The sequence below is a fragment of the Podarcis tiliguerta genome (genome assembly GCF_965153285.1).
Source record: "Podarcis tiliguerta genome assembly, chromosome: 9".
NCBI lineage: Eukaryota > Metazoa > Chordata > Lepidosauria > Squamata > Lacertidae > Podarcis > Podarcis tiliguerta.
Window position 1 is genome coordinate 58,535,063 of NC_139542.1, and position 22,548 is coordinate 58,557,610.

General features: G+C 39.8%; 2 protein-coding genes across 16 annotated transcripts in view; both read right to left on the reverse strand.

Moving 5' to 3' along the window:
* LOC310685618 (uncharacterized protein) overlaps positions 1 to 22,548 on the reverse strand; it is an 850,221-nt gene that overhangs the window by 533,682 nt on the left and 293,991 nt on the right. The gene's annotated exons all lie outside the window — the stretch shown is intronic.
* The window catches only part of FRYL (FRY like transcription coactivator), a 144,310-nt gene that overhangs the window by 69,456 nt on the left and 52,306 nt on the right, over positions 1 to 22,548 (reverse strand). For 8 of the 14 annotated variants that reach the window (XR_014515334.1, XM_083457761.1, XM_083457760.1 and 5 more), the window contains 11 exons: positions 17,650 to 17,849; positions 12,960 to 13,013; positions 11,819 to 11,958; positions 11,352 to 11,448; positions 10,090 to 10,169; positions 9,705 to 9,785; positions 8,644 to 8,812; positions 7,485 to 7,577; positions 5,821 to 5,919; positions 5,231 to 5,332; positions 2,189 to 2,233 (listed from right to left, as the gene is read on the reverse strand). Coding sequence is in view for 13 of the 14 variants with exons in the window: in XM_083457766.1 (XP_083313892.1) it covers positions 2,189 to 2,233; positions 5,231 to 5,332; positions 5,821 to 5,919; positions 7,485 to 7,577; positions 8,644 to 8,812; positions 9,705 to 9,785; positions 10,090 to 10,169; positions 11,352 to 11,448; positions 11,819 to 11,958; positions 12,960 to 13,013; positions 17,650 to 17,849 (1,160 nt within the window). In the remaining variant the exon portion in view is untranslated. The remainder of the gene's footprint in view (positions 1 to 2,188; positions 2,234 to 5,230; positions 5,333 to 5,820; positions 5,920 to 7,484; positions 7,578 to 8,643; positions 8,813 to 9,704; positions 9,786 to 10,089; positions 10,170 to 11,351; positions 11,449 to 11,818; positions 11,959 to 12,959; positions 13,014 to 17,649; positions 17,850 to 22,548) is intronic. The other 6 variants (XM_083457763.1, XM_083457762.1, XM_083457769.1 and 3 more) reach the window with 1 other exon arrangement.

Sequence of the window (22,548 nt, forward strand, 5' to 3'; positions counted from 1 at the left end):
TTTCTCCATTTTCAGCTCACTTCAGTCTGACAAAGACACTCACCACAATAAGGCATTTATCACCAAAGAGTAAATAGTGAAAATGTAGGTAAATATTTTAGCAAATATTTGGGGGTGTGAAGAAATAGCTCTTTGTTTGCAAAATTAAATGAAAACAGCTAAGGTCCCCCAGTGTTCTGCCAACACAGAATAGTTGACAGTTCTCCCTTTTTCATGTTTTTCCTTAGGAGGGACAAGCTCCTGGAACAAAATGAAGCCAGTGCTAACACGTTTTCATTCTGGTTAGGCTTCTCTCAAAAACATAAGCTATTATCCTTCTTCTAGAAGAATCATTCAGAATAGCAATCCATCAGGTACATCACTTAACATGTTCAAGAAGAAGAGTATTAATTTTTCTTACTTCATAAAAATTCATGGGCAGTCATTCACTGCAGAGCAGAAAAGACCTTATCAGTTTAGGGGGCAAAGGAGGAGATCTGAATGCTCAATAGCTTAGCAAGCTGCTAACTTTCTAATGTTGTCTGCAAGGCTTCAGGTGGAGAGTGGGAGCTATTAGAAGCCTCAGCACCTGATGTGGGCAACAACAAGTAAGCTCCAAGCTCCTGCTGCTCTCTAGCAATGTATTTAACTCCTGAGCAGATTAAGAAATCTGCCTACTTAGCATTATTTCTCTTTGGGAGACACCAGCCAACAAGGCACGTGTAAAGCAACTGATTCCATGATTCACTTAATCCCAGCAGGTTCTGCTCCACTATGTACTACAGGGAAGAATTGTACAATATCTAGTCCTAAGTTGTACCTACTTAGTTTCCACATTAGTTCACTCTTTAACATTAAAACTTGAAATGAGATAACAAATACATTATTGATGAATGGAGTGTGTGTTCATGCCTGTGAGAATGGGTGAAGGGCGTGTGAGAGAGAATGAATGGATTACTGTGAGACATTTGTGTCTTGTTTTTTATGTGCACGTACATGTAGAATGGAAGAGAATCAGAATGGATGGGGTGTACGTAAGAGACAGAACAGATGATGGATGAATGGGGTGTGTGCTTGTGTATGTGAATGGATAAACTGATGTGTGGCAGGAAGAAAATGAATGAAGAATAAATGAATTGTGTGTGTGTGTGTGTGTGTGTGAGAGAGAGAGAGAGAGAGAGAGAGAGAAGGCAGTGATGACATGGGGGCATCAGGTGACTCTGGCCCCACCTACTGCTGGCATGCAGCAGATAGATTATCCCTGAGAGAATGTGGCCCTTGACAAAGGGCAACCATTCTTCCTTTAGAAACTAAACTCAGTCACTGCAAACAACAGCATTCCAAGAAATAGAGATTAAAAGGAAGCTAATATTGGTTCAATCCTCAGTATCATTCTCCCAGTGGTGTCTTTCAAACATTTTCAATAAGCTCAGAGCAGATCCACAAATAAAGTTATGTAGTCTTCTTCCTTGACTAATGTAAACATGCTTTGCTTCACTCCCCTGCAATTGATCCAAGTCAACTACGTATAATGAATGGTGGTGGTTTTCCGTTATACTTACAAGCTACACACTGAATCGGGGAGCTTAGCATCATAAAATGCTCAGTTCAATCCAAAGCACAGGGATGAATAGAGCAGAGATTGGGAACCTGTGGATCTCCAAAGGTTGATGGACCTCAACTCCCATCAGTACTAGCCAGCATGGCCAGTGGTCAAATATAACGGCAGGTGTAATCCAAGAGCATCTGGAGAGCCACAGGGTGCCATATCTGGAACAGAGGATGCAGATATGAAAAATCATGCACATACCACCTCATTCTTACAATGCCCCAAGCACGGTCTACATGTTCTCATATTGACAAGGAGAGGAGAAAGGGAGAATGTGGTATGAAAGCCATAGCTCCCCCCCCCCCCCGGAGAAAACTTATTTCTTTGTGCACTCACATACATGAAGCATTTTTAACAAGTGCCACAGGAATGTAATTAGCATTAAACTATACCACGTGTGCAGCTGTTTTTTCTATCCACTGAAACTAAATTACTCCTGATTTTCCTTTCAAAGATTAGCTACTATTTCTGCAGTTGCTTCTTCACACTGTGATTGCAGTTTGCATACAACCAAAGAGGACATACAATGCAACAATCAACCCCCCCAAATAAGTCAGACAAAGCTATTTCTTACTTTGCTAATACAACATATTAACTTACCTGGAGAGTTTCTATTTGTTTTCTGATACTGTTGTTAGATGGCATCTAAATAAAGCAATGCAAGACAGCAAAACATAACAAACATGAGAACGGGAAGCACATGCATGTTAGATGAAAAAATAAAATAATAAAAAGCACAAACAGAAAGCTGCTTACGGGGGCTCTATTCAGCAGAAACACTTTTCTTTTTGCAGATAAGACACCACTGCCAGCTACCTGCAGTAGTGGTGTGAGATGGAGAACATCATCTTCTTCCTCCTCCTAGTGGTAATGGTGTTGCTCACCAGAATAGAGACAGGGTGGAGTAGGAGGGTAGTGAGGTTGCTACCTCCAACCCAAAGGTACCTGCTCTCACTCTGTAAGTGGCAGCACCACTGCCACCAGGAAGACACTGATGCCACTGTGTCCCAGCCTTATGCTCATTAGCTCGGACTGCAGAATTGAAGGCAAGCGTACTCTGGTCTCTGCCACTAGTCAGGTGGCCATGGCAATTTGAAGGCTCCACTCCTGCCTTCCAGGAAGAACATCATGCCAAAGGGGTGACCAACCTAGCTTCATTCATGATCCAAAGGAGCTACAGACCATTTGCTTCACTCCTCCTTCTAGGAAGAACACTCTGCACCAGCTGCCAGTTACCCTAGGGCTTCAGAACCAAAGGAAGATATACTCTAGTCTCTGCCATTAGCCAGGGCGCCAAGGACCACTATATGTTTTTTTAAAAACATAAATAAAAACCCGCCTTATATTTTCAAATTATTTCTGAAAGTGGAAGAAATTCAAATCAATTGTTATAGGCATTTGCCAACTTAAAAAAAAAAAGAGAGAGATCAAAATCTCAATATACAGCAGGAATATTGTTGTAAATTCTAGTCTGAAAGTTTGACATCTGAGATGAAATCCTCATATACAGTTAGTACTGTAAATGTTATGTGCCGTTTCTGTTGAACAGAGCCCCATAATAAAATGTTGTGTTGTTAAGGGTCAACAAAACTATGTTAAAGTATCAAACACATGCTTTATGAGTTCTAATTAAAGTCCCTAACAACAGAAATTGTATGCATCCATTGCCAGCAATAAGGGTTTTTCTAAATAAAAGAAGTGAGAGATACCAGCATCCCTCCTCTATATGCTACACAGAGAAAGCTTCAATAGCAAGTAGACAGAGACAAACAAAAAGTAGACATTGCAAAATAGCTGCAAATGTGTAAAGGAAATAGACAAAACCTTGACACGATATAAAATTATATGTGGAGATGATCCTACAGTAAAACGCCTAGCTGCTAGATTTTGAATGTTTCACTATTATTTACGAAGTTTAAAACATAGGTACAATTCTGAAGTTTTCACAATGGCAGCTGCAAGAAACACTTATAAGAAGATGAAATACAAGACTCCAGTTGTTAATATCAACCTATCACCAGCAGAAATTCATTAAATATTTTGCCTGTATACAACATAAAATTCTTATTAAATCCATTTTATCAAAGGAATGGATGTATTTGTACATCAATGAAAATCTATACACCCTGTGAAGTCCTTTGAATTCAGTAACAGGGAAGACATGTTTTCAGCTCTTCCATTGAAATAAGCATGACTCAAAAGTGGTCAACTGTGGCCAATTTCACCGTAAGCAAGTCTTTGGACCATACCCTAACAGTATGGAAATGGCATGTTTACTATGCCCATATGACTGAACCCACACCATTCTCTATAACAAAGTGCTATAGAAACCATGTAGGAAGGCAAGATTATGCTGGAGAACCATCTTATACATAACCATTCTAGTCTCTGATGCTAGTGTATTTCTTCATGTAGAATGCTCTCCCTTGTTGTCTTAGATGGGTGAACATAAAGTGCACTTTGATGCATGCACAGGGCGATATCCCCCTCTAGTGACAGATATTCATGCCTCATGGAGCACTCAAGAAGGCCCCAAGATCATGAGCATAATAAATTGGTCACGAATGGTTTGTTGCCTGAGCAATTTAAGTTGGGCTGGGCCTTGGTGTACCTTTAATAGTTAACTTGCAAATAGCTAGGATCTCAATGCGTACGTTATTTAGACTAATCAAATTAAGCAGATGGAAAAATTCACAACATTGGAACAAATATAGTTTCTTGGTTTGGTAGAATTTCAGTAATTAAAATGAAAGTCCTCCCAAAATTTATTTTCATCTTCCTGGCTTTAACGATTCCCATTCCACAGAATTTACTCAGTAAGAGTCAAACATTTTTAATCACCTCTTAATCACCAAAGAATTGGCCTTAATAAAATGCAGAAACTGAGATTAGAGGGATTGCAGGCACCAACATAAGAATTGTGCATTGGTGGAAGAAAGAATGGAAGGAAAGACATGATGTAGAGCAAGAAGGAATGTGATTTTTCTTGAAAATATTGTATTTTAAAAACAACAAGATAAGCAAAACAGTAAAATTTGGTCTAAATATCAGGATCTTTATCCCAGAAATTTCACCTCATCTCTTCAAGTTTACTCTGATTTTATGCAATAAGTAATTTTACTGGATGGAAAGTAACATATCTCAAAATTAATGCATGTAGCTTTTTGACATTTGATCAGAGTAAATAAAAATTTCTGGAATTTATATCTAACATCGATATTTACAAAGCTAAGAATATGTTGCTGTATCCAGCTAAGTGATACTCAAAGCAGACCCAGTGAAATCAATGGGTTTAAGTTAGTCAATGGGTTTCAACACATACAACCCATGATTATGATTCAAAGGCATGAGATTAGGAGGAGTCTGACAGATTTTAGATCTCTATTATATAATGAACTCGCAGGTAAAGATATTATATCAAGGAAATATGCAGTTATTGATAAAGCGGGAAATAAAATCACAGAGAATCAGGACTGAAATTATGCAGATTTCATTTATTTTGCGAAACATGACGATAAAGGGGAAGTGTCATAAAGTTATTTACCAATGGTATTTTATTGCTGAAAAAGGATCTGCTGCATGGGTGGAGGTCTGCTGCACTCACACACAGACATTCATAAATATTAAGAGAATTGCCCTTACCTTTAAATGGGACAAACAGTTCTGCAGGAAGATATGCCAATTATTTAAAAAAAACTGCTTCTGACTGACACACAACAAGCAGGTGATCAGTGGATACAAAGCCTGTTTGAGGAGGAAAATAACTTGTCAAATTTATCTTTCAGAATTACAGCACGCAAGAGATAATTGAAAGATTTCCATACGGAGTTACGGAGTTCTGCGGTTTAAAAAGCTGTTTCACTAAACTTGGGGAGGGGGAATAAATCAAACAATCCTCAAATCAAATAGACTACAGCTTACTGCTCTACTTCTCAGTCATTCAACTACTGAGTCCTATGTCGCTGGCCATTCCTGATATCTGTGTGACTACTAACCTCCTAGTGACACCTCATTAAAACTGCTAGCACATTTGCAAAGCTAAGTGGGGCTCAGTAGGGTTTCAAATTGAATGGGGGGGGGGCTGCATGTTGAGATTCCTGCAATGCAGGAAGTTTGACTAGAGCACCCTCAGAGTCCCATCCAAGGCTACAATTCTATGATTCTATGCTACTTTGCTAAATTGCATGCATGAGTTCTGTACAAATACTCAAAATATAAACATTTTCAAATACCAATGAATGCTTCTTTCTTGAGCTCAGGTCAAAGGTAGTCTGGTAAAGCATTTCCACAAAGTTTTTCAGACATGGCACATTCACTTCATTTTTAACAGCCTAATGTCGAATAAAGAAATAGACCAAAAAGAACTCTTTAGAAAAGGAAACAAAGACACTGAAATTCACAGCATGATAAAAAGCTCTGAGAAATAAGCATTTAAAATCACCTTACAGATTTCATTTAAGTCTTGCGGCTCATATGAAATGAATGTGCAATAAATCATGCAGCAATAAAGTTAGTCAAGCAATGAACATTTACATGTAATTAGGTTTAAAAATAATACAACCCTATCAATGGAGAAAAGTGATTCTGAATCACAGGTTCTTGTACGCTTCATTCCAATCCACTAATCAGGACCGGGAAGAGGAAGGGATCTTATCAAAGTTGTACTGCATTTTTAAAGTGCTGGATTTCCCTGACACACCTGGCTGATACCTAGAAATAATGATATATGCTACAGCTTGGATCAGATCCTACTTTATCCCCATGGTATGGCTCCACATATGGCCAAGACTCTCACTCGGTTGAAGTTAGTCTTAGTATGCAATCTCTAAAGAGGCAGCTGCGTTTATAATTAGGTTATCAAGATCTTTTAGTTGGCTTTAATCAAGACATCGGCTGAAATTTGCATGCATCCACATACATAAACAAACAATACTTTTTTTGAAGATCCCGAATCAAGAGAGTTCTATTTTACATAATAATGATAAAAAAACAAAGTTGAAAACAAATATTTAAAAAATATGTACAATTTTGTAAAAATGATTTTGCTTTCATTTAGATTCAACAAAAAAGGAAAAAAATATTATTTATTTCACCAAAGTTGTAAGAGAAGTAATGCTTTGGTCTTCTTTTGTTTACAGGTTTGATGGAAGGTTTGAGACAACTGAAGCAACTACCGTATTTTTCGCCCTATAGGACGCACTTTTTCCCCTCCAAAAATGAAGGGGAAATCTGTGTGCGTCCTATGGGGCGAATACAGGCTTTCGCTGAAGCTTGGAGAGTGAGAGGGGCACCGACCCCTCTCGCTCTCCAGGCTTCAGGAAGCTATCAGCAAGCCTGCCGCCCGGCACGCAGGATGCCCTGAAGCAGAGCGTCCCGCGCGCCGGGCAGACATCCGCAGCGTGGGGAGCCCTGTGGGAGTTCCCGCGGGGCTCCCCACGCTGCGGATAGCAGCCTGCCGCCCGCCGCGCGGGGTACCCTGAAGCAGAGCGCCGCGCGCGCCGGGCAGACATCGGCCAGCCCCACGAGCTCGGGGGACAGCGGGGAGGCGCAGCGCCACCATCCCGCTGTTCACCGACCTGGTTTTGGGGGGGAAATAAAGGGAACAATTTTTTCCTAAGTCAAACCAAACCATGGCTTAGTTCACAGCAGTGCAGCGCAAGGGGTGGCAGAGGTAGAAGCACATTAGCTGCAATTTCCTTTCCAGAAACTCTCATGATTATGCATTCATGCTAAGCCATATTTTGGCTTACTGTTATTACACACGAACCAGATCTTTGTCTAAGCAACACAGTCAAATGGGGGAAGAAAACATGTGCGCACGTGCTTACACACACACACACACACACACACACACACACACTCTCTCTTCTTCTGTGGAAGAATGAAATCTACTTACAGCAGCAACAGGAATGAGTATTTCTACAAACAAACCAGCCAGTGAGTGCTTTATGTCTTTGTCTTTTACTTCCAAGAAGTACTGTGCACATTCCTGTAAGAAAACAAGTAGACAGATTATGAAGAGCTTCCCATGTTCATATATGAGAAATCTAATATAAAAACAAATGTGGCTATGCAGTGCCAATATTTAGTATGCATTAGCTGCAAATCAATTGAGCCCAATAAAGCTCTGACACGGAACCATTAGGAGCAGCAGCTTCTCCATGCTGTTTTATGGGAAGGTGCGTGGCTCAGCAATACAGGACATGCTTTAAATGTAAAATGTCCAAGGATCAATCCCTAATGTTTTAGAAGACTACAAAAGAATCCTATCCATGACCTTCAGTCCTCAAATTTCACCACCCCCAGCATCCAAAGGTCTCTTCCCCCTCAAAAACTCTACCCTTTCTCCTTTGAGGGCCTATATGCTTGGAATTGCCTCCCTGTTTAAAGGATTCTTTTTCTGCCTCTCTTTCTTCAAATCCCTCCTCAAAGCCTGCTTTTTGTGAAGTCATTAGCTCAGCAACCTAGCTACAAAGCCTGTAGCTAAGCACATGCTATGGAAACAATCACATAAAATCATAGAAATGTAGAGCATGGGTAGGCAAACTAAGGCTCGGGAGCCAGATCCGGTCCAATCACCTTCTCAATCCGGCCCATGAACGGTCCGGGAATCAGTGTGGTTTTACATGAGTAGAATGTACCCTTTTATTTAAAATGCATCTCTGGGTTATTTGTGGGGCATAGGAATTCATTCATTTTTTCTTCTTCAGAATATAGTCCGGCCCTCCACAAGGTCTGAAGGACAGTGGAGTGGCCCCTGCTGAAAAAGTTTGCTGACCCGTGCTGTAGAGGATCATCCAGTCCAACCCCCTGCAATGCAGGAATATGCAGCTGTCCCATATGAGGACTGAACCTAAACCCTGACATTATCAGCACCATGCACTAATCAACTGAGCCAGGTTAAATATTCTTCCACTTCTCTCTCCCACTTCCGTATCTCCTGTGTCTAATTTCAGATAGTAAGTTCCTCAGGGGCAGAGACCTGTGCCCTTGTGCTCTTAAGCACTGTTCACACTGAGGACGCGAAAGAAGTAAAATAAAATAAAATAATTTACCTGCATGAACTGAAACGATGCTTCAAAATCTTCTACAGGATACATTTTTACTCTGAAAAACTTCATTCCCATAATTAAGCTGATGATGCTTTGTACCACATGAGGACTCTGTTCCTTTTGTCGCAGTTCCTTTAATTCTGTGACAAACTTCTTTCTGACAGCTTGAAACCTAGATCGTGGAAAGGCAGACACAAAGGCTGTTCAATATTCTTTAGATCATTTATATTTAAAACAGATTTTAAATATAAATGTATGTATTATGCTCTGCCATTAAAAAGCTGGGTAGCCATGGGCCATTTGGACAATTTGGGAAAGAGTCTGGGACTGCTCCTCAACAGCTGTCCTTTCCCTACCATTCTACTGTGGTCCAGTTCTCAGATCACAAACCATACATTGAATGAAACCATGGTTCACTGTGAAGAATCTGAGTGCTACTCTATGCTGCTCAAAAGAATGGGCTGAGTGCCACCCCACTCCTTCTTTTCAGTGTGTCATGGAGGAAACAAGCTGGAGGATGGGCTGCCTTCATGGGCAAACCAGAACTTGTGGTTCGTTTCTCGCCTAACAAACCACAGTGGTAAACAAAGAACAAATCTTGATTTACCAATGTGGTTTGTTCGGAGAGAAACAAAGCACAAGCACTGATTCATCTGTAATGGCAAGTTGCCCTTTGCCCTATTTCCTCTCAGCATGCTGAAGCGGGAAGTGGAGAGGCAGGAGCACCACAGCTGAGCAGTGCGCACTTTTGAATGATAGTTTCAAGTGATACATGAACCAGGGTTACTTTTCAAGTGTTCTAAGAACTTGTTTGCACCTTTAATAGTGCCATCGGTTTAAAAAAAACATGTTTTCTATTCGAAATAGGAAGCACTTCAACAGAGAAGCTGCTATGGCAATGAACTGCTGTTACAAGATGTCACATATTTAGATGCTATTGTTAAGATAAGGATGCACACAACCTTCAATCACCACTCATGAAAATTTCCATATGAACATGAGTCACATGTTCCAAAGGAGAATGTTCCAAATCTTAGAAACCTCGTGTAAAAAGAGCAGCTTACTTTGATTGCGCAAGAACCCCTATTACTTCTGCGTATAAATCTGCAATAATATGCACATTCCCAGTGTTGGTTCCTGAATACCTGTGAATAGAAGGAAGTACACAAATAAAAACTACAAACTTAATACTCAGTAATGGCTACAACTGATACAATGCTGCGCACAATGATAAAAGATACACCATCTACTAGAAGGAAGGTTAACAAAAATGTAATTAAAAATTAGCAAACCAATAACAATTAAAAAAAATATTCACATCATAAACCTGAAGATTTGCAATAGTGTATCTTTATCTGTGATACCACAGTGACCAATGTCCACTGGGTAATCAAATCAAAGTTAAGAACTTTTGAAAGAAATGTACATTTTTTTGCCAAATGTGCTTACCCTTCCTTGTGTTTAAAGTGCTTAAAAGCCAAATTTAGAACTTCATGAACTAAAGGGTCAGGCACTGGATGAACAGGTATCTGTAACACAAAAGGCACATGTTGATAAACATTACTTCTTAAATGTTGTGTCAGGAAATAACTTGCATGTTAATTAGATAAATACATATCAACTCAGAGAAGAGTGCTTTATATCACTTATACACCAAAATGGCTTCCAAGCAGTTTACAACTATATAATCCAGGCATGTCCAAAGTCCATTTTGGGGGCCTAATCCGGTCTGCCGGTTGATTTAATCTGGCCCCTGTGGCAGTTTATTTCCTGGGGTAAAATCCAAAAAAAAAAACCTTAACAACCTGGCCCTCTTTGAAAAAAGTTTGGACACCACTAATATAATCAATCAAAAATTAAAATAGGCAATAACAAATCCATTGGGACATGAAACATCCTTAAGTAAAATAGACAATAAAACAAACAATTAAAAAGCACAACCATTAAAACAGTTAAAATAACAACATCAGATGTTCAGTTTAGGGAAATGTTTGCCCAAATAGGTGTGTTTTCAGGAGATGGTGGGATGTCAGCACTGATGGGGCCTCTTGTATTTCAGCAGGGAGAGCATTCATCAGTAGTGCCACCGGTGAAAAAACCCACCTCCATGCTACCACAGGCCAATAATCATCAGGCTGTGGGAAGTGGAAGAGGAAGACAGGTTTTTGAGAGAACCTGGCCCAGTGTTACCTAGGGCTTTGTATGTAAGCAGTAAAACCTTAAAACTGGCTTGGTGGCTAATAGGAGCCCCTCAGCATGGGCTTGAGATGTGCCCGATAAGAAGTGCCACTCCCTCCCCCCCGTGCAATGGCATTCTGTACCAGTTGCAAGGGAAGCCCCACATAGAGTGCATTACAGTACTGTAGTCCAGATGTGCAGTTGCCAACTCATGTGCCACAATGGTAAGCAGGGATCTAAATAAATGAAGCTATATCCTACTACTTGCATCTCTTTATTCACTGACATAGGAGATTTGATTTAATGGATCTAGATTCTAAATTGTACAGTATAAGAGAAAACAGCTTAGGAAGCAAAGAATGTTTTGGACAGCTAAAAGGATTACTGTAATATCACGTGTCCTCTGCTTACATAGGCCTCATTTTTGCATATAAGCATTTAGGCAGACTACAAAAATACTCAGTTCATCAAACAATTAAAATAAAAAAGATTACTAGAGACAGCGCATAGATTGCAAAACTTAAAGCACTTACCTGTTTTAGAACTTCAACTAAAACTAAACAAAAAATAAAATCTACAGCTAAGTCTCTCCTTTCAAGTAGATAATCCCTCTCACGCTGCTGCTCATCCCTGAAACAAAAACAAACATAGCATAAGACTCTTTTCCTCTTAAAAGAGACATTTATACGATGCATATTATGGTTTATATTTTTCATTTGTTGGCACGACCAGTCAAGTGAGTCTTTTCCACCCTGTTGCGCCCCTCCCCATCCTGCTATTCCACACTATCTGGAATTTCATAGTAACAGAAAAGAAAAATGTTATGAAGGAAAAACCTACGAGGAAACTTGTGAATCTACCAACTTTATTTTTAGAAGCAAAGTTGGAAATTATAGCAATAATAAGGTCATTCATGATGAAATGCTTAATTATTGAGGCAGCAAGTTTAACATAAGAAATCATTATATCCTAAATGTAATGATCACAGACATCTACTCACCCCTTGGATTTTGTGCTGGATCGAGGTCTGTACTCATAAGATTCATCTTCAGTTCCATTTTGGCGTTTGTACCAATCAAACAAGGTACGTAGTAAGGAGGGGAGACAGTGCTCTGCTACTGAGCTCATAGAGCTTATCAACTGTAAAGAGGAAAAGTTTGGGTGCATAAAGTGCTTTTATTTATGCAGCATCTTTTCACAGCATTCCCCCTTCTTACTTTTTTGGGATATGACACACGTACTGTAACACATCAACACTACATATTGCAACAGCCTTGCTTTGTCATTTTTCAACCCTGAATAAGAATAAACGTGTACATAATGGGAGTTGGGAGTCCATGAACACACAGAGAGACACAGGTTCCCCATCCCTAATGAAAATAATCAGTCTTCACAAATGTTGACAGAACTAATGTTGTAGCATTGCTTTCCTGCTATTTTAAAGATACAGGATTGCATCCAACAATGTCGCTCAGCTGGTGGCAAGTCTTCCATCAGCAGAATGGGAAGGAATTTTCATCTCTTCCCTAACAGTTTGGAGAGGATTTAAGCAGGTATAATCAGGACCGAGCAGCTGAAAAGTGAGGGCAAAATCACCTAAAATTGCTTCCCTCCTTGTCTGGATAACAGCTGCGCATGCACCTCAGTGGCTTATTAATGGGATTAAAAAAGCAAGTTTTTTTATTAAAAAAAATCAAAACTCATGCTTTAATGCAACTTTAATGGATTAAGTGATCAACTAAGTCTCATATGTTTTAAGATGCTCCTAACTGAATGACAGTCCTAACTCTGAAATAATTCCAAGACAAGAAATAATCCAAAACTAGATTTGACAAGTACAGCCATACTTGTATTGGCCAACATCAACAGGAATTAAAATATCCTTAACTAAGTCACATCCATTAGATATTAGTCTTTGAAAGTCTTCTATGATTTCTTCTGCCATGCCCTCCCCCAAACTTCAGAAAATGAAACATTTGAAAATGGAACACAAATGAAAATTTTAAAAAGTGAATTAAACATTTGTTTAATTCATTTTTTAAAAATTTTCATTTATGTTTTGGACAAATTTTAGCCCATTTTATGGAGATGAAATCTATTTTCAAGGAAAGCAACAAATTGTAACATAAAGCTTCTCTAACCTGGTCAAACTGAAGATCTTCACCTCTCTGAAGAGATCTGGACAAGAGCTTTTCCTAGAATTAGAATAGTAAGTTAGAGCACCAAGTTGTACCCAACAGATCAAGCACCCCAAATGCCAAATAATTCAGGCTTATCCTTGCCTTCTTCTCAGATTGGTTGGGCACTTGTAAAGTAGAAGGTAAAAGGTAAAGGGACCCCTGACCGTTAGGTCCAGTCGTGATCGACTCTGGGGATTGTGGCGCTCATCTCGCTTTATTGGCCGAGGGAGCCGGCGTACAGCTTCCGGGTCATGTGGCCAGCATGACCAAGCCGCTTCTGGCGAACCAGAAAGTAGAAAGTAGTAAAGTAAAGTAAAGTAAAGCAGTAAAGTAGAAAGTGTAAAGTAGAAAGGTAACATCAATTGTTGCATATACTTCATGTGTCTATTCCACATGGACAAATCTGGGACTTTGGTCCACCACACTGCCATTGACAGCCATCCAGCTCCAATGCAGTGAAGCAGCTGAAATTAACCACGCAATAGGATACCATACTATATCAATATTGCCTAAATGAAATGTCTGCTAAGGGTGTGAACCTTAACAGCTGTAATTTCCAGGCATTTTAGAGACTGAGTGAACATAAAAAGCCCTTAAAATAAAATGTTAAAACGGAAGGGATTTTATTGTTGGTGGAATTAGATGAAGTTTTTGAGAAGGATGTACCTTTAACTCCCTCATCACGCGAACTTGAAATAGAAAGTGCTAAACTCACTGCAAAAAGGAAGGAAGGAAGGAAGGAAGGAAGGAAGGAGGAATAACCTAATTAAATAAGACACTAATTAAATCACACACTATTCATAAGGGCAAGAATTCACATGCACCAACATGCGCCCCAGCTAATGTCACCCAGTGAACTGGTTGTTACAGAGAAAGAAGCAGCAACAGCCAGCAAAAGTTGGCAACCCCCTGATCCTGTTAAGGAAAAAAAAAGTTAGCAACACTTCTATTTCACTTCTAGAAATTTCACTTAATAGCCACATTGAAGGCATAGTAGAGGAGTCACACATGCACATCCCTTCATCCTCCATCCAGTTGACCAAGAGGCATTATTGCCATTAAAGGACACATTTCAGACTGGATAGATAGGGCGGGGGGTGTACTTGGTCCCTGGGCTATGGTTCCCCACCCCTGCTTTGAGGACTATATTAGGTTTTCCAAGGAACTATACAAACAGCTACAAAAGCCCACACACAGTGAGCATAGTAGGGCAATAAAATTAACAAGTACACTGGGGGCATTACATTGAAAACACCAAGTACAAAATTCTATACAAATGCCCCCCCCCCAAAGGCCAGTTTGTACCAACTCCACTTGAAGGGTCATAATTAGCTGATTTTAGCTTACACTAAGCTTCATTTCAACTCTGTGAGGGGCAGAGAAAACCATTAGCACTTATCCTTGTCAGAAGACAGTATGACCTTTGCAATGCTAACCGAATGAGGAAGAACATAGTGTTTGCCATTCTGAGAATTACATTCCTGTTACCTTTCCTCCTTGTGATTTTTTTTTCACATGATAAGCCACTCATAGCATTCCTTTGAATCCTGAAAACAGGTCTTTACATTGTTTGTTTGTTTAATAATACACAAATACAAAATGGGTGGGGGAGGGGGAATCCAGTATGAATTATTGCCTATCCCTCCCCTGCTGTTTCACAAAGCAGTTTTCCAGTTGCTTTTCATTACTGGTTTTGTTGTTGATATTCTGTTCATGCATTTGCCAAGGTACGATCTCCCTTTAGGATGCAACTTTATTGACAATTCCTACAGCGAGAGCAGACACTCCCTGCTGCTATCACTGTAGTCAGCACATGCCAAAGCAGCCAGCTGTGAAAGAGCAGCACAACTTGTTCTAGCAGTTCGGCCAATATGCACCAGGTCCCCCCTTCCCATGTTTTTTGCCTCTTGAGGAACATACTAGATTCTCCACGAACATTTTTCAACTCAATGAAATATTGATTCCATTATTATTTCCAGGGTCACAGTTAATAGTATGTATGAAAAAATAAAAGAAATAAAGCAGTCAGGAGTTGTTTTCTAGTTAATGTAGCCACAGTTCTTTGCTTCTTCCATCTCTCTCTTTATATTAGAAGAATAAAGCTGGATCAGGGAGCAGTGGTTTTAGATAGTGGCTGCATTTGAAGATCATGATAAAAATGATGGCTAATCATAACGTGAAAAAGCTGCAGCAAATCTTGTGCTCACATGCTCTTCCTCTGTTTTCCACCTCCAGTCTGGCAGCAAAGAGGGGTTAAGTGTTCTGTTCCATTTTTGATCCATCACAGCTTGATGCTTTGTCTAAACCTGACAGACTGGATGGCTTGTTTGAAACGATCTAATTTCAAACCTTGTGTTGTGGAGCTACTTGGTTCCTCCAAAAAATATAGCTAAGATTAACCACACTTTACTATTTGGATACAACACTAAATTACAGTTAATAAAAATTGGAAGCAAAAGATTCTGATCAACTCATAGTCATGTCAGAGAAGGTGGTGTAATATATGGGTTGTATTTAACTAACGTTTAGACAAAGTAAAGGTAAAGGGACCCCTGACTGTTAGGTCCAGTCGCAGACAACTCTGGGGTTGCAGCACTCATCTCGCTTTACTGGAGCCGGCGTACAGCTTCCGGATCATGTGGCCAGCATGACTAAGCTGCTTCTGGTGAAGCAGAGCAGTGCACGGAAACACCGTTTACCTTCCTGCCAGAGAGGTACCTATTTATCTACTTGCACTTCGTGCTTTCGAACTGGTAGGTTGGCAGGAGCAGGGACCAAGCAACGGGGGCTCACCCTGTCACAGGGATTCAAACCGCCGACCTTCTGACTGACAAGCCCTAGGCTCTTTGGTTTAACCCACAGCGCCACCCTCGTTTTAGACAAAGTAGACCATGAATAATATCAGTAGGTAAAAGTTAGTTGAATACATCCCTATGAGAGTGGGGTCATGGCTCATCAGAACATCTGAACATATTTACATTAAACTGGAATAGGAAGCACTCATGTTTCCTCAACTGAGACACACAGTAGTTCTAATATGATGTGGCATTTACAGATTGTGCAGTTAAAGATGTTCAATTGCTGGAAATTTTGAAGCATGATAAAAACTAAAGCTTGAAAACTACTTAGGATAGAAACAGGTGGCACATGAAGACGTTACAATGCCTATAATAAATCTATAATATTTTATTACTTTATTAAAATAGTAGACTTTTCTTTTAAATGTGAACTAAGGCCATAATCAGCCCGATTATGGCCTTAGTTCACATGTAAAAGGAGTTACAACAGGTGAGCAAACAGTGGTTTATTGTACCTATTCTGTTTTTCAAAGAAAATGAATTATATTTCCTCTGATCACTTATCAGTGAAGAAGGCTGCCAAAAGTCAACCGTTTTCCACAAGTAAACAATACAATAAGGTTTTTGAAAAGCTGCAGCTTATAATATACATGCAAGATCATCAGTGCATATCATAAAATAAACCTTTGCTGCTCTGCATTCTTGAATTTATTTTGCCTTTAGTGTTAACAGTTTTTTCTTGTAGTAACAGAAATGTACCATGTGCAGCAGCTAATTTTCTCATACAAAGAATTAATTTTATCATGCAGGGGTTAAATAAATTGTCTAGATGGAACTATTATATTACCAAAGGCTGATACATTTAATCAATATGCTATATTGTAGGTTGAAATTTAGTTGCTTAAGATACATACGTTGAAAAGTGTAATACAATAATTAAAATAAAAAGCCGGTGAGTTACTAAAATTTAGTGATGAAAGAACATGTAACTTGCAAACCACTGGATGGGTCAATCATAACATGTATGAAACTCTCTAGTACTTGATCTACCTTACACGATACCTTACTTCTTGTAGCTGCCATATTTACATTTTGAAATTGATATGCTCACACTATGATCCAAATATTCACATTGTGGAGGGTCCTTCTACCCAGGTCAAAGCTGCATACCTCAGAGTCATACAGCTCTAACCCAAAAAACACTATAAAACCCGTTCTAGAAAAGACAAGTTTACAAAATTATATGCAACAGCTCTTTCTACATTTTTAACGGCTGCTCTTGTTGCACCTTTATCTGGAGGCTTGCTGAAGTACTGAGTTGTGGTGGCTACTGTTAGTAGTGGGAGGCAGAGGTAGCACACTATGCCTTGTCTATAGTAATTCAATTCAATTTAACTGGATTCGTAAAAATACTTTCTAATATTATACATCAAGGCTGGACATCTTGAGAGCTCCATCTCTTTTCTACTGAACATCCTCCTAGGTACCATTCTTATTTCCCCGGCTCAGGCTGGCAGTGGCCACAGTGGGCAGACCGCCTGAGCACCTCTTTCCGAGCTCAGGCTGGCAGCAGCCACAGCCTGCAGAGCTGCCCAAGCTACCCCATGCCCGTGCCACCCACACCCGAGCTAATAAAAAATAGAAATAGAAATAAATACCCCCCCCCGAAATCCCAGATTTTTTTCTTTAAAATGTGAAAATCCCACCCAAAAGAGGACATGTCTGGGATTTCCCTGACGTATGGCAACTCTATTCTATTCAGCCAATTTCAAAGTCATCTTGTTATCAAAATAAGGTTAAACCATTTCAGAAGAACGTGAACAATTGAGTGAAGGCTATATAAATGAACTCACCAAAGGTTCAGCCATCACAACTTCAATTTTCTTTTCAGCTTGAATAGCGAACTCAGCAAAGAGGCTCTTGATGACATATTCACCAGGTTTGACATCTGGATCAATGGTTATATTAGACATGATGACGCTTCTCTTTTCCCAGGTAGAATTGATGCTGGGAGAAATTCTGCGTTTAGTAACGCTTCTGGCTGGTGCTGATGCTAGATGGAAAAGAAATATTGATCATTAATAATAAAATAAAATCAGAAACATCAACACAGCATTTCTCAGAAGTAGCAAAACCTTTTACAAAGTTAACAGATTAATAAATGCCTCTAATAGAGGAAAGAAGCTCTAATTTTGTGACCACTTCCAGTGTGGTGTAGTGGTTAAGAGCGGTAGTCACGTAATCTGGGTAACCGGGTTCGCGTCTCCGCTCCTCCACATGCAGCTGCTGGGTGACCTTGGGCCAGTCACAGTCTCTCAGCCCCACTCACCTCACAGAGTGTTTGTTGTGGGGGAGGAAGGGAAAGGAGAATGTTAGCCGCTTTGAGACTCCTGAAAGGGAGTGAAAGGCGGGATATCAAATCCAAACTCTTCTTCTTCTTCTTCTTCTTCTTACGTTTTAATTAGCAACAAACAAGGAACCAAATACAGCCAGCAAAGAAAATATACTTGTAAGGTACTTCAAATGTATGATACAATCATATTTTCATATGTGTAGTTCTTGTTGTTGATTATGTTTCTTAAATTCAAGGATACGAATCATTGACAAGTCTACATAATGAGGAAGCATAAAAAGGATTCTAGAGACAATACTGGTACTGACATATTTGAATTCGTTTCTTTCCTTTGAAAATCCTCCATCCCCTCTTATCTTTTTCATATCATAAATCTTGAGGCCAGTTAACACATTTTAAAAGCCAAGTAAATACAATTATTCTACGCGTCCTGTTCTCTGACTCCAAAGCCACTAGGGGCAAACAGATTTCTGAAATATAGTTGACTTCTCAATGTAAATTCTGCCTGAAATCATTTTCCTGTGAAAATCTTAGCTTTAGGCAACTCTACCAATATCGCTTTGAAAATAGCTGCAACAGAGCTATTTTGAGTTGTCTTTATCAGAAAAACAAAGACAAGTAATCAGATACCAAATAAAAGTCATTTCCCATGGGAATTTTAACACAGACAAACTCCTGAAAATATTCCTTTCTGGGGAAAAAAATCCAGTTCAAATTAATACAAAAGAGGTATACTTTCTTTTAATACCATTTAAATACCATTTAATGCCATTTTAACATGACTTTTAATACCAATCAAAGATAAAACTCTACAACTCCAACACCTATCTAAGCTACTCAATTAGTCAAAAGCATTCCAGAGAAGCTGTGAACCGCCCTGAGATCTATGGGTGTAGGGCGGTATATAAATTTAAGAAATATGAATAAAATAATAATGCAGGCAGTCTGGTGAATAAAGAGCTCCAAATGGAGCTCAAGGAGAGCTCAAGTCATGATATGGGCAGGCCATACTCACTCAGACACAGTTTCCTACTTTTTTAAAAATGTAACTATTTATTGCTTTCAATAGTGTTAAGTTACAAACAACAGGCCAACTACACGTGTATCACTTCTTTGCAGTTCAGGCAGTACCGTAACAAACATATAAATACTGCAGGGTGTCTTGCTGGACATTGTGCTGAATTAGCCTTGGGAACAGATTCCTCCAAAATGCTTTGTGGGTCAGCACTTATATAAACAAGGGAACAAAAGTCTACGAAACTTTCTTTTGGGGATTCCCCCACAAAACACTGTGCTAGCAAGTTAGCGCTAGCTGAAAAGTCACACACTTTATCAAGACCAACCATTCTCTGAAAAGGGTGATTAAGGCCTCCAACAATGCACTATTTCCGAGCAGGCTGCTGCTAAGAGGAATACAATTCAAACATTTCAGCATAACAAGTTCAAAGTGGTTGGAAAGATCAATAACAGGGCAAGCACTGGGTCTGGGTTTACCAGTTGAGCTACCATTCCTAAAGATGTTTTGAACATCATGTCAAAACAAGTTGCACAAAGCACACTCCCACCACAGTTGACTTTTCCAGAAAAGTCAGAAACACTGGATCATTTAAGCTTATAAAAAAGGATTAACAGCAGCTGCAAATCAGTATTTCAGATCACCTCTTCCTCTGAGCCTGGGTGATAAGCAATAATTACCATTAAAATGGTACCTAATCTTGCAAATGAGCCTAACAGGAGAAAGTTATACAATCCATAATACACATGAGATGCTGGCATTTCCTCTAATATTGAAAAGAAACAAAGGAACAGAAGTTGGTTTGTTTTGCATTTTGCATCTTAGAAGAACTAGAAAGAGAACCCACCCAAGTGATGCTGACATAAAATCCCAACATATGTGCTATGTATTATCATCCCCACCCCCTTCTTCCCCCAACCTTATTCTGTATACAACACTGATGTCTCACTTCAAATCTAAAAAAAGACTCTACAATCTGAGACAATGCTTGTACTTTTGTAAACCAAGAAAATCTTCTAATAAAAAAGAACAGCAACTAGCAATCCTGGCATCAGTCTTGTATCCCCTCCAAAAATAGGCAGCTTTCCAATTGATTTATTTTATTTTATTTTTTGGCATCTTTGCCTAGTTATGCAACTAACTAGGTTGTTCTTTTGCCTATCTATTTTTTTGAAACAATGACTTCCCAACTATTTCATCTGTCCTGGGAACTGAATACAAAGATAGAATGCTTATCCTTATCCTTTGAAGTAACTCAGAAAGGAAAGGTACTCCACAAGAACCAATTCAATGTTGCTTAGAAATTTGTGTGTATATTTTGGAAACAATTCTCAAAATACATCCAAGCAACGAATAGTGGCAAAAGGAAAACTTTGTTCTCAAAATGTATCAGACTGTTTTAGAATAGTAGCGATTTCATGAAGACATTAAAACTAATATAATAATGATATGGTTAAGCAGTTTCACAGATGTGTATGAGAGAGAGAGGGAAGGAATACAGTAGTTACTGGAAGACAGTGGAAAACACTGGCTCAGACATGATAGTCACTTCTGCTCCATAAGGGTTGCTAGCATAGTCTATAAACTACTCTAGGACCACTTCTAAGTGCTCCAAGAATTGGAGCAACCTTTCATCACAATTGGCAAGCCTATGGATCATGAGACAAAACTGAATGGTCTAAATACCGTATTTTTTGCCCTATAGGGCGCATTTTCCCCCCTCCAAAAATGAATGGGAAATGTGTGTGCGTCCTATGCGGCAAATGCAGGCTTCAGAAAGATATCCGCAAGCCTTGGGAGCCCGCGGGAGTTCCCGCCGGGCTCCCACGGCTTACGGAGAGCTGCCTGCATCCTGAAGCCTGGGGCGCCCAGCGGAGCGCCTGGGGGGGGGAATAATTTTTTTTTCTTTATTCCTCTCCACAAACTAGGTGCGCCCTATGGGCTGGTGCGCCCTATGGGGCGAAAAATACGGTACTCTTCTAGCTTTGGCTCCCATTGAGGAAGTGTATGAAAACATCCTCAAAACAGATGCAAATAACTACCTTTGTATGAGGTGTGCCACCAAGGCAACTAGTACCTTTAAGACATACAAACGCTTAGCAGTGCAAACATGAAGCCAAGAGGCAGTGCTGGCAGTTGTGCAAACATAACCATGCATGAGTGCTGCTTAGTGCACAAAGGGGTTAAGATCACAAAGTTAGAATCCTAGACTGAGCTAAGTCACACCCCTTCTCCTCCAATGAGGGAGGGAAATGAAGCCTTCTCTTCCTGTTCCCTCTCTCTCCACGCCATGTAACTGACCAAGGAAGATGTGCCAATACGCCCATCTCAAAGACCAGCAAGGATCAGAAAATTATCTTTATGAGTGCCATATTAGATGGCAGCACCTCTATCTGTGTGCTTCTTTTTAAAGAACTGTGTTCAGCTACTGCAGATCTGATAAAGGCCATGATGTGTTGCCAGATTACACACCCAGGAATCAAGACTTGCTTGGCATAAAGCAGCCTACTGATTCTTTGCTCCCTTCAAGGAGAAGAAAGAATCCAAGGCAGGTAATATCTTTGAACAGTGCCATTTGTGCTTGAAGGAACAGAAAGATTGACATGACTCAGATGTGTTTTTCTTTTCTTTTAGGCAATACCTTTGTATTATACCTGGGCCCAATAATTAATGCCTCTAGCAATTCTCTTAAGAATTTAGAGCCTTAGGCTGGTTGGGTCCATATTACAGTTTCAAAACTAGACATCCCTTCTGGCATCCACATTAGCCATTGGAGCTATGGATTGGAAGTGAACAACAGAGAAAAGGTTTTCTCAGATCATTCATCATTTCTTTAGAGGTAGAGAACAGAATAGCAAACTATTCTGCCTAAAAGTAGACCACCCAAGCAAAAGCAGAGTTAATACAGTGGTACCTCGGGTTACATACGCTTCAGGTTACAGACTCCGCTAACCCAGAGTTAAGAACTTTGCTTCAGGAAGAGAAAAGAAATCATGCTCCGGCGGCGTGGCGGCAGCAGGAGGCCCCATTAGCTAAAGTGGTGCTTCAGGTTAAGAACAGTTTCAGGTTAAGAACGGACCTCCGGAACGAATTAAGTACTTAACCCGAGGTACCACTGTAATATGAAATAAAGAAGCTAAAATTTGAAAGTTTCAGAAGTGCAAACACCATGCAATACAGCAGGCATATCCAACTGGTCGATCGTGTGATCCTGGTCTATCCGGGGGGGGGGGGGGGAGAGACGACGACTTTGTGTCTTCCTCCCCCAAAAAAGCTCAACAACTTTGACCAATCCAATGGGTAGATCACTGCCAGTTTTTTTTATAGTGGGAGTAGATCGCAGTCTCTTGGGAGTTAGACATGCCTGCAATACAGTAATAATTT